Below are 16,409 nucleotides of genomic sequence, written 5' to 3'. Positions count from 1 at the left end.
TTCTATGAGCGGAAATGGAGACACTTCCTCCTTCTTCGACATATGAATATGCCTCGCCTCGCAGACTTTCTTTTAATTCGGTAGTTGTACTTTTTATTTGGGTTTCATCAATTATTGGGTTATTTTAGTTTACTTAGTTTGATTAAGACATGGTTATTAGGATTAATTGGTAACTTAAAAATCTCTATGGGACGACACTCGTTATTTGCTACACTAGACTACATATTGATTTAGCACTTGCGAGTGTAAATTTTCATTCAACAGTAAACAAAGAGGTTATTTTGGAAGGATTTTGAAAGAATGGGTCTAAGTTACTAGATGGGATTTGGTACGGGATTGAAAAATTTTATGGCTTAGATTAACACCTAACTCTTTAAATGTTGTAATTAAAGAAAGGGGGATCGACTTACATATACCCAAAGTTTGCTGTAAAGACAAAGTGGTACCCAAAAGGTTTGGAAATGACAAATACCCACTTTCAGTTATGTTTTGTTAGAAATTTTTATATGCTAAAAGATAAAAATGATGAAAAGATTGGAATATCCATCTGTCTCTATTTCTAACGCGCGCCAACAAGGGCCAGTGTCACTATTTATAACCAAATTTCGCAAAAAAATGTTAAATTCGATCAACAAATCGATCGATAATGCAAGAGGACTATGCAAACGGACTTTGAGTGAGAATGAAATTACTATACTATCTTTTAGTAGACAAAAATCCCTAACAGAATATGATAGAAAGTATTTATTTGTCATTTTTAAACCTTTTAGGTATCAATCTTTCTTTATATCAAACTTGGCCGGTGAAAGTCAGTTCAGCCTTGAAGAAAAGATATAAGTTAGTGGTCAAGAAGATAAAAGAAATTAAATCATGTGCGGGAATGGTCCACATATGCATTATCAAGTTATAATACATTATCATCAATGTTAAAAATATTTCTCATATATTCAATGTTATTTTTTTTTTTTTTTTTTTTTAATATGATGCTTTTAGATGCTAATTTTGTTTTCAAGAAAAAAATAAAAAAAATTGAAGAAAAAGCAAACTTTGATCCATTATAGCACCAGACTGGTACAACCCAAATACTATTTCCTCCAGGAAAATTACGGCAAGGAAGAAATTAAGTTGTTGGAGGGCAAAACACAACCTTGTAATCAGTTCCCGAAGGGCAAGTAAATGTAGTGGTTGCATAGTCTAAGGCATAACTGTAAGCATTTGGGCACAAATCCTTAAAAAACTTGAAGTACGCCGATGCAGAAGTCTCAGGGGTAGTACAGAAGCTACCACGACAGCACAAATTGTCAGTATTGAAAACTGTACACGGATGATTACAGCCACCGGGGTCCCTTAACTCAGTTGGACACAAACGATTGATGTCAGCCGCACACTTAATCGCTTGGTTGCACCCAGTAGATGTTGCTCTAAATTCCATAGGAACGTTGAATCCATCCACCAAACTAATATCAAAAAAATCAGTGCTCTTATGGCTACCGCCGGAGCCAAAAGTATATTCTGCTAATGTAACGGGTGTCTTACCTCGTGACACACAGTAGAGAAGACCGTCACAGTCTCCGCTCTCACATTTGCACATCCCGATTACATTAAAGTTGCAGTTGGTTCGAGCCCATATGCGGCCAATGTCGCCGAAGTTAGGATCCGTGTTGATAAACCATGATTGGCCTTGATGTAGTTCCCTGCCCCCACCAGGGTCGGCAGCTGCCCAAACCGTGTAGGAGCAGTTATTTTGTATCTCGAAAAGGGCTGCATGGACGCCGGTGAAAGCAAGACTTAAGTATAGAGTAGGAAGAATGGAAGATAACAAAGAGAGGATTCTGAAGAAGCTCATCATTTTGGAGACAGTGAGAAGAAAAAATGGCGTGTTTGATGTTGGTCTCGTCGGAAAAAAATTATGAAAATATCGATCAGAAAATTTCGGAGAAATTTCCGGGTGATTTTTTATGATTATCCTTTCAGCTTTAAGTCAATGTTGAGGCAGTCGTAGAAGACTTGGACACAAGAAGTCAAATATGAGCTGGCATTGGTAACCGACTCACCGTAGAGAATTAGAGAGATTACTACTTTAATTAAAGTAAATTTCAGTGCATTTAAAAATAAACGGTGTCCCTATCAAATTTTATTAGTAATTTTTTCAAATTTCTATTTTTATTTTTTCAGAATTCTCACCAGCGAAAGGAAACTTCCCTAGCTCCATCTTTGCAAGTTATTATAAAATCTGAGGTGTGAAATTGACGTGTTATTTATAATATATCGACTATAATAATATTATATATAAATTCTAATCTATGTGTATAAATATTAATATATGATCGAAAATTTATGGATAGATGCACGCTAAACAAAAGAGAAAAACAAATCTACAAAATCTAATGCTACTCAACACAATAAAAAATGATAAGAAGTCTATTAATGAAATTCATATTTCACATTTGATAAAACATTTATTAATTTCAACACCCAGAGAAAAGGTGATCATATGTGCTTTATTATAAAGACTAATTTAAGGTCTTATTCATCCATTGATAAGTGTAGTTTCATTATTTTCATTTCGCCCTTCAAATGCTTCAAGGGCAAAATATAACCTAATAGTTAGTCCCATTAGGACAAGTAAATATGCTTGTTGCTATCTTTGAAATACTTGGAGTAAGTTGTAGGTCCACAGTTGCCAGAATGGCAACAGTGCTTCTCAGTCTTGAAAACAGGACATGGCCCGTTACATCCTCCAGAAACCTCCAGCTCATTCGAGCATTGATCGATGATATCATCTGTGCATTTGATCACGCAGTTGCATCCATTTGAGACTGAACTAAACTCCATTGGAACATTAAACCCATCAATATTGGACATGTTAATAAAGTCCATGTCCATGTATTGCTTCAAAGTGTACTCAACCAATGTGTTTGGTGGTGCACCATATCCTTGGCATTCGAGAAGCCAATTACAATCACCCGTCTCACACTTGCCCTTTCCATTACCATCAAACTGGCAATTGGTTCGGGCCCAAATGCGGGCTGCTGTGGTGCCAGGGTTGGCAGTGATGGTCCATGTTTGACCTTAGCCAAGTTGTCTACCACCGCCAGGCACAGCAGCAACCCAGACAGTGTACGGGCAATTGTTTGTGATATCAAAAGAGGCTGCATTGGCCAAGGTGATGGAAAGATTTGTTAGATGATATATTAATTAATGTCGTTTACTTGGAAAGTGTAAGTAAAGATAGTGACCAAATTAATGATATTTAGGCTAATTTAGCTGTGGGAAATCAACCATATTTTGGAATATCAAGTACTTTCTAGCTAGTTAGAAACTAAACTATGAGATGACGGACACCACAATTTAAATACATATAATTAATAGATTGACTTTATTGGTAGTGTAAGGCTCATTCATGCATCAAAAAGTCATCCACTAGCGACGCTCCCATAATTCAAGAGTAAGGACATGTTCCCACCCAAGGCTGGCGACGCTCACATAATTCAAGAGTAAAGGACATGTTTCCACCTAAGGTTTAGCGAGACCATCGTCTCATAAATTCCAAATTGTCACCTTTAAATTAACATGTTTATGATTTTTGAGTTATGGTATAATATAGGTTAATATGTTTATGATTTTTGAGTTATGGTATAATATAGGTTAATATGTTTATGATTTTTGAGTTATGGTATAATATAGGTGGTGTTATTATCAAACTGTCCTTGAAAAATAAATTAAAATTACTTTTGAACTCCCAGATTTTGGCCATTCTCGAAACCTTTTCAGGTCACACGACTTCCTTTTTAGGCCGATTTGGCTGTTTTCCAGAGCCAGAGACCTTCCCCAACACCACACACAGCACCCTTGTCCATCCAGCACCAAAACCTCACCTTCTTCCCGTGAATTCACCTGGCATCCCTCACCATCACCCACACACAAGCCTGACTCCCCCTCAACCATCACCCAACACCCTTCACCATTTTAGCCCCCACCTCAACCACCGTCCCCACCGCGAGTTTGGAGAAGTTTGGTTTGTTTGATTGTGGGGTTGCTTTCATTGGTAGATTTTGGAGATTTGTGGGAATATTGATAATTGGTTGTGTGTAGTTTTGAAAAGTTTGGATTGATTTTGATTTGCTGGTGTAAATTTCTGGAATTTCTGCCATACCCAACCCATTACTGGAGCTTTCTCCCCCAAACGCACACCAAATGCTCGACAAACCGCGCTCACCCACTACCCCCACTGGGCACAAAAGAAAGGCTAGTGGATGACAAATGGTAAGTGAGGGAAGCTGATGTGGGGGTGGATTTTGAAAAGGAGAGAATGGGGGGTCGAATGGAGGTGGTTGGGTAAATTTGCAATGAGTGAGGCAATAAAAAAATGGCTACAAAAGTGGAGGTTTGTGAAGTCGAACGCCCCTACTGAGCGCAAAAGAAAGGCCTATGGACAGAAAACGGTGAGTGAGGGAAGCTGATGTGGGGGTGGGTTTTGAAGATGGAAGAATAGGGGGTTGAATGGACATGGTTGGGTGAATTTTCGATGAGTGAGGCGGTTGGAAAATGGTTGCAAAGATGGAGGTTTACGAAATCAAACAGTCGCCGTTTTTGGGCAAATGAAGGGTGTTTTAAGTGTGGGAGGAGGGTGGTGAAAGGTGAGGAGGAAGCAAGGAAAGGGGAGGGGGATGTTTTAGGTGGACAGGTAGCCGAAAAAAGGTTAAAACATCGGTAGCGACATTTGCTAACTTGGGGTGCCCCTGCCTAAAATGTGCCGACCACTATATAGGGATACTACAGTATCCACGCACGCGTCCGCCCCACCTTTGGTAAATGACCACTTTACCCTTTAATCGTTACATTAAATGATTTTTTGTTTCTGTTAATTTAAGGATGAAAATATGAAATGTTAATTTAAGAGTGAAAATCTAGAATTTATTAAATTAAGAGTTGGAATTGGGATTTTGCAAAACCTTAGGTGGGAATTGTCGTTTACTCTATAATCCAATTAGCACAGTATGGGGTTGATAATGCGCAAGAAAACTAAAAAAATGAAACTACATATAAGGAAGCTTCAACTCTGTTTACAATCTTCGAGTAACAATTGGACTTTTATCACAAATAGAGGTGGACCCAACCCCTTTGAGGGTAAGCCCAGGCTTACCCTCATATTTAAAAAAATAAAAAATTATAAAATATATAGACCCACCAAAAATTGCTATTAATATATATATATACCCAAGCCCACTCAATTTTTTTTTTTTTTTTAAATGAGAACTATTATACATATATATAGGTTCACAAAAAAATTGCTATTATATATATTTCAGGCTCACATTATATTAAAAAATTTAAACTCTCTCCACTCTTCTTCTCCACGGCTCCACTTGCTTTTTAGCTATTAATATATATATATATACCCAAGCCCACTCAATTTTTTTTTTTTTTTTAAATGAGAACTATTATACATATATATAGGTTCACAAAAAAATTGCTATTAATATATATATTTCAGGCTCACATTATATTAAAAATTTTAAACTCTCTCCACTCTTCTTCTCCACGGCTCCACTTGCTTTTTATGATTTTATCCTCAAAATTCTTTACTCTCTCATTCTCTCTCCATAGTGCCACAATTAGTTCTGTTTTCTATTTTATCAGTTTTAAGTATGTGTACTACTCATTTCAATTTAATTTATTTTAGGTTGAATCATGCTTATTTTTTGGAGGTTTTTTATTTTAATTTGATGGGAAAAGGCATGGATCTTGTGAGTTTGTTTTGTGTTTTGTGTCTAAAACGTTTTGGCGTTCCCAAATTAAGCCTTAACTATATTTTACGGGACTTTATTCTTCACCTTTCACCCACTACTTTCCTACAATTCAAATGTCACTGTTTAGTTGCTCAAAATTACTAAAGAAATTTGAGTTACTATCTATGTTTATACCAAGAAAAATCCCCATTTTTTTAATTAATTCATATTACAAATTTTATTAATTAATAATATGTATTCACTCATTTTATTGTGTTTCTATGTAAAAAATTTATTATGTTTCCTTGTAAATTGGATGTTTTTTTTAATACCTCCGCAGCTCCGCTATTGTTTGTCAAATAACTAGTGAAAACTTTTAAAAAACCATCAAACGAGCAAAGGAAATACTACAATATCAAGAAGCTGAAAAGAGAGAATGTAATAACACAATACTTTCCTATTTGAATAAATTTATGAGAAGCAAAAGTGTTGAAAATAACATGCAATTCACAAGGAAACACAAGAAAAATTTTATGTAGAAAAACTTCTTCAATGTGAAGAGAGCAAAAAACCCTAAACTTAAATCCTAAACCCTAAATCTTGACCTAATTTGCTTTCAATTCAAATTCTTCTCTTACCAATTGATGTTATTGATGTCTTATGAAAATTTATGATGAAATTGGAAGGGAAGAAGCAAGGGTCGAATGGAAAAATGAGTTAAGTTATATGCACTTTTAAAGTAATGTTTTATATATTAAATTCATTAAAAAAATTAAATAATAAATAATTCAGCTTGCTCTTAACCAGTGTTCTGAAAACTGGACTGGGCTGTTTGGTTAGACCGACTCGACCAGGAGTCGGCGGTATCTCCGGTCCGGTATCATCTAAAACCCAATATTTTTAGTTAACTGGATTGAGCCGCGGTTGGACTGTTGGAGTATGCCGAGTCACGGTCCAATCGCGGTCCAATAGCAACTCGAGGGAGAAAACACCACCATTCGACTTGACGACATCTCCACGACAAAACCCATCCATTTTCAGGGGTCGTCGTCCAACCTTTGTCGCTCGTCATCCACCTAAATTTCATGCGACTGTCGGACTTCGTTCTTGATTCCGACAATTTCTGACGTTGATGAAACTCCCTAACACCACCATCAGATTCGCCGAAACCTATACATCAAAAGCCCCATGTTTCCAAATTTCAATTGGCCATCGATCGTCGCTGCCGCCACCACTCACTAGTCTCTTCGCGCGATAGGGGTGTTTTAGATAGATTTCAAACCTTAAGGGAGTATTTAGGGGTGTTTTTGATGAATTTCAAACATATAGGGCCTAACTTGTAATTTTATAAAATATAGTCCAACCGACCAATCTAACGGGTCAAACCAAAAATGGGACCCTTAAACAGGTCATAGTCTGATATGGTTTTCGAAACATTGCTCTTAACATAAGATTGTCATAATCAAATTCAATAAAAAATTCAAATTGAATTATAATCTAATTTTTTTTTTTTTTAATTATTTCATGTCATTGTCATTAAATAGAGGATATATTTGTGAAAAGAGTATAACTTAATTATTCAAAATTTATTAAATTTAGGGAAAGATAATGATAATTATTAAGTAAATTATTAGTTTATAATTATAAATTATAATTTTTTATTTCTATTAAAAAATGGTGTAAGTTACATCATGAAATCTTTTATTAGTAAAGGGAAATGATGTCTAATTAATTAGGTAGAGAGATGAAAGATAGAATGGTAAGTATAGATGAAACGACAATGAGGCCTAGCCAAAAATAAAAAATCACAGTTAATAGTGATTTGTGTAATATATTATATGGACTAAATTAGGGAAAAGGTGGAGAACATAAAGGTCAAATTAGTAAAGACAGGTAGAATCCAAAAGGATAAGAAGAAATTCTAGAGAAGATTTTTCTATAGAAAAAATTGATTTTTTTTTGTTTTTTTTGTTTTTTAAAGCCTACCCTCAAAGGGGTTAGGTCGCCTCTGAATAAGAAAGTATTATGTTATTGTATTATTTCATTTTCAGGTTCTTGATATTATATTATTTTATTTGTTTTAAGTTTGGTGATTTTTTAAAAGTTTTTACTAGTTGTTTGGCAAACAATGACGGAGCCGCAAAGGACCCCCAGGCAAAAATCTTGGTACCCATTTGATCACAAACCAGATGATGTGGTGGGGTGGAGGTCCTTCCATTACACGATATTAATATTTTCCATTTCGTAAGTGTGTTTATTTTGTTTATAAGTAATTAACATGTAGACATTAATTTCTCATTTCATTATTTTCATATCATGTAAAATCTCATTTATTATGCCGGGCTTTTGACCGTAATATATTCAGGTAATATTATGTAGCAAAACGAAGAGGATAGAAATTCCTTTTTATGGATGAAGAATTTTTTTTTTCCCTTTCTCAATGTTATCAAAGAGAAGATGAATTTATAAACATATTAATCCCTCCGTTTCATTGAAACATCATATAATGACCAACGGCAATACGAGTATTCCTCTCTCTTTATTTTTGATAATTTTATTGCATGTTGAATCCATCTTATTATTCTCACAAATCTCATGTGGGAGTTTGTGATTGGTTTGGTTAGGCGTTGCCCATTATTGGATAGACAAGACCCATGTGAATTGACGAATTATAAGTTGACATGTGGCATTAGTGAGAGAAAGTTAGTGAGAAGTCTTAGTGAGTGTAGTGTTAGTGTGTTACTCTTATTATTATGATTATTTTTTGTGCATTATATTATAATAATTGGAGTATTTAAATATTTTAAATTTTAAAGTCCTTGTATTCAATGAATAAAAATAATTTACATTTTTTTTAAGGTTTATTTGATTTATCATCTAGAAACATAATCTAAATTTTGTTCTTAAATAATCTAATTAAAGTTGTCCCTTATTTTCACTCCCAAACTTAAAACTCTATAAAATGGGTACCCAAAAGTTTCAAAAAATGCACATTTACATCCCTTACAATAAGAAAGTGTCAGTGTCATAAGGGCCACGTTACTTAATGCCCTAAAAATAAAATAAAAAAAGTAACAAAAGAAAGATTGCTCATGGAATCTGATAGAATTGGCTTTTGGAAGAAAAAGAGAAGGCCCCATGAAAAAATATCTTGTAATAGGAGGACTATAGGAGAGACGAAAAGAAAAGAGATACAAAATATACAAAACAAACAAAAAAGTGCTTTCCAGTACTGAAAAAAAAAAAAAAAATCTGTTCACATTGGCATTGATGATTGAACTCCGATGACATAGTCATTATCAGTTTCTAATGGCAATTTGGTTGTACAAACTGAATACAAGTTGTGGACATCCAAAAGAAAAGGCCAAATTCATGTAATTAACATACAAAATTATCATAAACATATATTTAATAATCAAAAAGTTATACACACTCAATACATAACTAAATTATCTACTCCTCTCACAAATATGAACCTTTAATGGATTCTTCATAACTATTGTGAACTCCTGCTTCTCTGATAAATCAATCTCATCTCCCTCAACACCCTTCCACTCAAATTTCCAAACCAAATTCGCCACAAAATACTCCAAATGAAGCATTGCCAAACCAAGCCCTGGACAAATTCTTCTTCCAACCCCAAATGGCATCATCTTAATCTCCCTGCTTCCTGTTATATCAAAATCACCACCCATAAATCTCTCTGGCTTGAATGCCATTGGATCTTCCCACACTTTTGGGTCCCAACCCATTTCAGCTACCATTAAATTGATGCTCACATCCTTTGGTATCACATATCCATTCACCTCTACATCTTCTGTGACAGCGTGTGGTAACACAAAATGCGCAGGAGGATGTCTTCTTAAACCCTCTAATATCACTGCCTTCAAGTATGGCATCTTCTGCAAGTCATCTTCTTTCACTTCATCCTCTCCTTCTTCCACAACCCCTTTAATCTCCATGAATATCTTCTCTTGAATATGTGGGTATTTCACTAAATTCGCCATGATCCACTGCAGCGCTGTGGATGTAGTGTCTGTGCCAGCGTTTAGAAATTCCGAGGACAAAGAAACAATTTCTGATTCATTAAGCTTCCTCTTCTCTTCTGGAAGCTCCAAATCTAACAAACTATCAACATACGCTATAACATATTCATCCTCTTTTCCTTCGTTTAAACTCTCTTCCTTCACCTTCTTTCTCGATCTTATCAATGGAATCAATACTTCTTCTTGATATTTCCGTAACTGAAGCAGCTCTTCCCACCTTTTGCGAAGTACAATTTTTGTCAATCTTGGCCACAAATTTAGTATATTGAATCGGTTAAATCCTAACAACAGCCGACGCTGGAGGTCCTCAACATGTTTGATTTGGCTTTCATTAACCTGGTCTCCGAAACACATAAACACTAATAAGCAAAACATGCCGTATTGAAAATGATCCATCACACGAACTGGATCACCATTTTTGGACTCTGACTTGAGACGATCCAAAAGAATATGCAGAACCCACTTGCGCGCACGCGTGTAGCTCCTCACACGTGCAGGGTGGAGAATTTCTCTATTGAGATTGCGGCGCAGGAGGCGCCACGTAGGGCCATAAGAAGAGGAAGTGATATTGTGTTGGTTGCTGCTAAATAATTTGGTTGTGGGAGGAGCCGGTGGACGATTAGAAAAGACAGCACCATTTTGGACTAAAGCCTTGTAGGCAAGGGAGCGGTCGGCAACAAAGATGGCACGACGAGAGCCAAAGTGGAGAGTAACAATGGGGCCAAATTTGGCATGGAGATTCCGGAGGATGGGTTCAATTTGAGAAGTTGATCTTCGAAGCCACAATAAGTTGCCAAAAATGGGGAAGGTTGAAGGGCCAGGAGGAAGATGTTTGTTGGGAAAGAGAAGGTTAATGAAAGCTTTGAGGAGGAAAGCTATGGAGATGGAGAAAAGGATAATGAACCAGGACTGCATTTTGCAGATACAAATTCTTAATGAATGAAAACGAAGTGTTTAGAATTTGTGTTTGGTAAAGCTGAGATTGTAGTCATATTTATAGGCCTAAATGTCTTAGAAGCTTATTGCGAGGGACATGCACAGCCTGTTACAAAATAAAAAGTAATTTATTTGAGAAATGTGTTTGGTGGTAAGACGTAAAGGCATACGTCATATGAAAGGAACCAAGAGTAAAGATAAAAAAAACCTCCTTTAGCGACCTGGCCGGGGTGTGAACAGAGGATGTGGTGGCTAATTGTGGTGGGTTTGTGTTGGGGGGAATTGTGTTAGAAATATTTATAATTCTTATAAAGTGGTCCATGTGAATTAAATATAATATAATGTTTAGTAATAATTAATTTAATTGAAGGATATATTGGTCTTTAACCTTTGATAGAAAGGTGTGATGTTTTCAGTTAATTAAATAACTACAATATAAAAAGTGGGTCCTCTCTCTATTCTCATATACTCCAAAAAAATTTCTCTGTCCATCAAGAGAGTTTGTAATTATAGAAGAGAAAAAAGGGAGAGAAACGCTACCTATTTTTTATTCAATCAAGGTTTAAGTTTTTATTTTCAAACTATGGAATCAAGCATGTATTTCTTTTATATATATGTGAAAGTTCATTAAGTTTCAAGATCCTGTAACTTTATATTTGTGCAACTTAGGGCATAGAAACATGAATTGATTATTGATTCTTTGTTTATGATGAGTTTGCTTTTAAGTTTACATGTGGTATCAGAGCAATTTCAAGTTTAGAGACTGATGAATTTTCCATTAAGTTATTTTTAGGGTTCTTGGTTTTTGGAAATTGTGAAATAGGAATGGTTTGGGTAAAATAGATTTAAGAAAGTAGTTTGGGTTTAGAAATTAACAAATTGGAAGGCTGGAAAATTATTCTGAAATGCAAATTTTTAGAATCCAAAAGCTTTTTCCAATAAAAAAAAAAAATCAGAAATTCGGAATATGAAGTTTACCTAATTTTTCTAGAAAATCGGGTTAATAATTGACCCATAAAATATTGACCCAACCCAATGATTAAAGCCTTATTAAGTGAGCCCATTCTTTTTTCAAATCCATTAAGAATAACCCATAAAGAAGCCCAAACCTATAACCCATTAAGAAGCCAAACCTATAACCCATTAAGATTTGGTCAAACTGGTCAACCCAAATAGGTTAAAATGGGCTGACCCGAACCGGAAAAGTGGGTCAAATCAGCCCGGTTCAGGATCCAAAAATGTGATCTGGACTGATCAACGGGTTAAATCGGTTCAGACCATTGACTAAACCGGTCAATGGTTAAAGTTAACGGTCAACTGTTAAAGTTAACGGTAACTGTTAAACTTAACGGTTAACGGTCAACTGTCAAAGTTAACAGTGACAATCAAAATTAACAATGAGTATTGAATCAATCCAATTTTGTCCTTAATGTGCGTTTAGGCACGTGAAATGTGTATAAGTTTCTAAAGTATAATTTTCTTTAGAGAAAGAGTTTGAAAACTATATTATGTATAATTTGTTAGTCACCAAAGTGGCCAAATTAAAATGTTTATCCCATAGATATCAAACTAAACAAGATTCAATTACTCATGATCATTAGATGCTTTAATGAGATGACATAATGTATTGGACATAAGCCGTTTGAAGTTTATATGTTATAGGATAGTTAATGATCACCCAAAGATAGATTAGTTAATCCTATAATTATGAACATAATCATGGTTAATTAATGTACTTAATTAGATGTGTTTAATATATCCAAAGTTAACAAACATGTCTAACTAAAATACATTTAATTACCAATTAAGAAAACTTATAAAAGATTGCATCAATTAAGTTTAATTATCGTATATTGTTATTTCTCCTAAAGGAGATTTTCAATATATATTTATGTTTTAATGAGAATAAATTTTAATATCTGAATCTGAAAATAGGTATAAGGTATAAAACTCAAAGCATTAATGTGTAAGCATAATTTTTGTTTTTGCAGCATTTGTTTTTCACGCCTCATCTGTTATTAAGTTTAATGGGTTCAATTATAATGAATGGAGTGAACAAGTCGAGTATTACTTGGGTGTTCAAAATCTCGACCTTGCACTCATGACAGAGAAACCAGATAATCTAACTGAGAACAACACTGATGAAGAAAGGTCTTTCCATAAGGAATGAGAGAGATCGAATAGATTGAGCCTGAAATATTTACGGATGACAGTGGTAAGTGAAATCAAGACCTCACTTCCTACCACAGAATATGCTAGGGAATTTAAGAGACTTCTCAGTCTGAGGCCGCTGACAAGTCCCGTACGGGGGCATTAATGAGTAGACTGACCACCATGAAATATGATGGTTCTCGTAGCATGTATGAACATGTGACTGAGATGTCAAATATAGCAGCAAGAATTAGAAACATGGGAATGTTTGTGGACGCAAGTTTCCTTGTTCAGTTTGTCATTAACTCTTTACCTCCTCAGTTTAGTCCATTTCAAATTAATTATAACACAATTAAAGATAAATGGAATATGACTGAGCTTCAAACTAAGTTAGTTCAAGAGGAGGAAAGATTGAAGAAACAAGGAGTTCATTTTGTTAATCTTGTGGGCTAGTCTAGAGTTAAGAACAAATCCAACAAGAAGTATGGAAAGGGCAAAAGGCCACTGAAGATTAACGAGTCATCTACCCAAGTCCATAAGAAGGATAAGACTAAAGAAAAGTGTCATTTTTGTAAGAAAGTTGGACACTATATGAGGGACTGTCTGAAACGTAAGGCATGGTTCGAAAAGAAAGGTAAGCCTAGTGCTTTTGTATGTTTCGAATCATATTTATCGAAAGTTCCTTATAATACTTGGTGGATTGATTCTGGATGTACCACTCATATCTCTAATACTTTGCAGGGATTCCTTATGACCCAGATCATAAACGACAATGAAAGATTTGTGTACATGGGGAATCGAGTCAAAGCACAAGTTAAAGCCATTGGAACCGATCGTTTAATTTTAAATACTGGACATCATTTAGATTTGTTTAATACTCTTTAGGTACCGAAGTTATCCCGTAATTTGATATCTTTATCTAAACTTGATTTAGAAGGATATTCTTTTAAGTTCGGGAATGGATGTTTTAGTTTATTTAAATATAATTGTTTAATTGGTTCTGGTGTGCTTTGTGATGGATTGTAAAATTACATCTTGATAATTTGTTTGCTGAGACATTGTTGACCCTGCATCATAGTATAGGAACAAAACATGCTTCTATGAATGAAAAATCTACTTATTTATGGCATAAGCGTTTAGGCCATATATCAAGAGAAATAATGCAAAGATTAGCAAATGATGAAGTTTTACCTGATTTGGACTTTATTGATCTTGGCGTCTGTGTGGATTGTATCAAAGGAAAACAAACCACATCCACAATTAAGAAAGCAACCACAAGAAGCACAAAACTCCTTGAATTAATACACATCGATATATGTGGTCCTTTTGATGTACCTTCTTTTAATGGAGAAAGATATTTCATCACTTTTATAGATGATTTTTCACATTATGGATCTATCTATTTATTGCATGAAAAATCTCAATCTGTTAATATCCTAGAGGTATTCATTAATGTAGTTGAGAGCAATTAGATAGAAAAGAGAAAGTAGTTCGATCAGATAGAGGTGGTGAATATTATGGTAAATACAATGAATTTGGACAATGTCTAGGTCCATTTGCTAAATTCCTGGAAAGTCGAGGCATATGTGCCCAATACACAATGTCGGGAACACCGCAACAGAATGGTGTTGTAGAAAGGCGTAACCGAATGTTAATGGATATGGTTAGGAGTATGTTAAGTCATTCCTCATTACCCTCATCATTGTGGATACACTACAAGAAATATATTATATTGTGACAAAATTAATTTTATCAAAAGTTATTTCGTCACAAGTAACATATGTATTATGACAAAATAAAAAAACATCACATTAAGTATGACAAAAGAAATATATAGTGACTAAAACAAATATTGTCATAATATTTTATCACAATAAAAAAATCCATAAGAAATATATTGAAGAAAAACAATTTTATCATAATATTTCGTCACAAATTTTTGGCGCCAAATTTTGGCACCTAGGTAAATTGTTTATTATGACAAACATATTTTGTCATAAAATATTTTAGTCACTATATTTAGTTATACATGCTATAACTACAAATTTTTTTGTCACTAAAGAATTTATTTATTGCTACAAAAATAAATTGTCATAATATATGCTAAAATGGAGGTATTAATAACAAAATGTTTGAGCTCAAACTTTAGCGCTGAGATAAATTGTTTATCGGGGCAAACCATATTTGCCATAAAAATCTTTAGTCATTATATTTAGTATACATGCTATAATTACAAACTAATTTGTTACAAAGAATTATATATATATATTATATATATAATATATATATATATATATTATATATATATAAATATATAATATATATATTTTAAAATCAAGGTATTAATGACAAATACTTTAGTCAAGTTATATGTGATTTTTGTGACAAAAATTTGCTAAAAAAACATATTAATATGTGTACAACTATTTATCATTCCTCTCAAGTTTTTAACAATAACATATATGTCTTTAAAAAAAATCATTAATAATTTTAGTATATATGTCCTAAAAAAACTCATTAACACATAGGATGGGGTATGAAGACGTTGTAGACTGTAACTGAACGAAAACTGAAAAAAAAAAAACTGTTGAAAATTGTGTGATTATATCTCTTGAAGAAGACGAAGACCAACTCTTTTATAGTTGGTGAAAAAACAATAAAGAACGCAGCGTTTGATTTTTCTTTAGACTATTACAATAAACCCCCTTTCTTTACTCTATACAAATTCACCTCATTCCAAAAACATATAGGACAATTCTTCTACACTTATCTAATATTCCCTCTCGAACAGAACTGCTCTTCAAACATTCAGGACAATGTTTCTCCACTTCATCTAATATTCCCTCTAAAACAAACCTTCAATTCCATTCTGTCTTTTTTTTTTTTTTTTTGGTCTGCTACTGCATTCAGTTTCTACAGTGTTTCTACTTCATTCATGTCTCAGCATTATTTTCTCAGCCATTTTCTTCTCCTGGCACATGCACACGCTCATTTTCTGCCTTCTGTTACAGCTGCATTTTCTGCAATATCAGTCAACTAACACATCCAGCCGCTGCATTGGTCTCTAAAAAAAACCACTAACATATTCATTCTACTATCCCATTCAACTTTCTCCATTTTCTAACATGATGAGATCACCAAACCACCCAAACTCAATGATATGTTTAATGAGACTCAGCGAAACAGCTCTGCATTAAAAAAAACGAACTGATATATATATTGATTTGGTTGACAAACACTGCAAGCAAAAAATAAATGATAGAGAAAGATAAAAGAGTGGCTAGCACTTCGGGGTCTAGCGGCCTCCCACTGATTCCAGATTTCATCCTCCTTCGCTAACAATGCTCTCTCTTAATACAACTGAAATCACACTTTCTGCACTCCCTTACGTGGAGATTCTTCCTAACTAATTCTAATATGAATTTCCTTTGCTGCCCCTGTCCAATGACTTTCCCAGGCTGCCCTTTTTCTTCTTCTTGTATATTTTAGTTATAGGAGGCTTATCAATACACTTAAACTTTTCATTTTACTATCCCATTCAACT

The 16,409-nt window shown here is 34.3% G+C and overlaps 2 protein-coding genes and 1 pseudogene across 2 annotated transcripts; all 3 read right to left on the bottom strand.

Annotated features, from left to right (window-relative positions):
* Window positions 1-1,029: 1,029 nt before the first annotated feature.
* On the bottom strand, window positions 1,030-1,974 carry LOC116110141 (thaumatin-like protein). Its single transcript, XM_031396378.1, has one exon. It carries the CDS (start codon window positions 1,847-1,849, stop codon window positions 1,121-1,123), a length of 729 nt encoding a protein of 242 aa, XP_031252238.1. The 5' UTR covers window positions 1,850-1,974; the 3' UTR covers window positions 1,030-1,120.
* A 608-nt stretch (window positions 1,975-2,582) lies between these two features.
* LOC116110156 lies at window positions 2,583-3,948 on the bottom strand (annotated as a pseudogene).
* A 5,153-nt stretch (window positions 3,949-9,101) lies between these two features.
* On the bottom strand, window positions 9,102-10,759 carry LOC116110137 (cytochrome P450 89A2-like). The gene has a single exon (XM_031396369.1). It carries the CDS (start codon window positions 10,691-10,693, stop codon window positions 9,182-9,184), a length of 1,512 nt encoding a protein of 503 aa, XP_031252229.1. The 5' UTR covers window positions 10,694-10,759; the 3' UTR covers window positions 9,102-9,181.
* Window positions 10,760-16,409: the final 5,650 nt, after the last annotated feature.

The sequence above is a fragment of the Pistacia vera genome, unplaced genomic scaffold, assembly GCF_008641045.1.
Source record: "Pistacia vera cultivar Batoury unplaced genomic scaffold, PisVer_v2 Contig598, whole genome shotgun sequence".
Classification (NCBI taxonomy): domain Eukaryota; kingdom Viridiplantae; phylum Streptophyta; class Magnoliopsida; order Sapindales; family Anacardiaceae; genus Pistacia; species Pistacia vera.
Note: the sequence above shows the minus strand (reverse complement) of the source record. Positions and strands in the feature narration are given on the sequence as shown.

Excerpts from the sequence above, each read along its gene's own strand:
- LOC116110141 (XM_031396378.1), bottom strand. The coding sequence starts at position 1,849 with ATGATGAGCTTCTTCAGAATCCTCTCTTTGTTATCTTCCATTCTTCCT.
- LOC116110137 (XM_031396369.1), bottom strand. The coding sequence starts at position 10,693 with ATGCAGTCCTGGTTCATTATCCTTTTCTCCATCTCCATAGCTTTCCTC.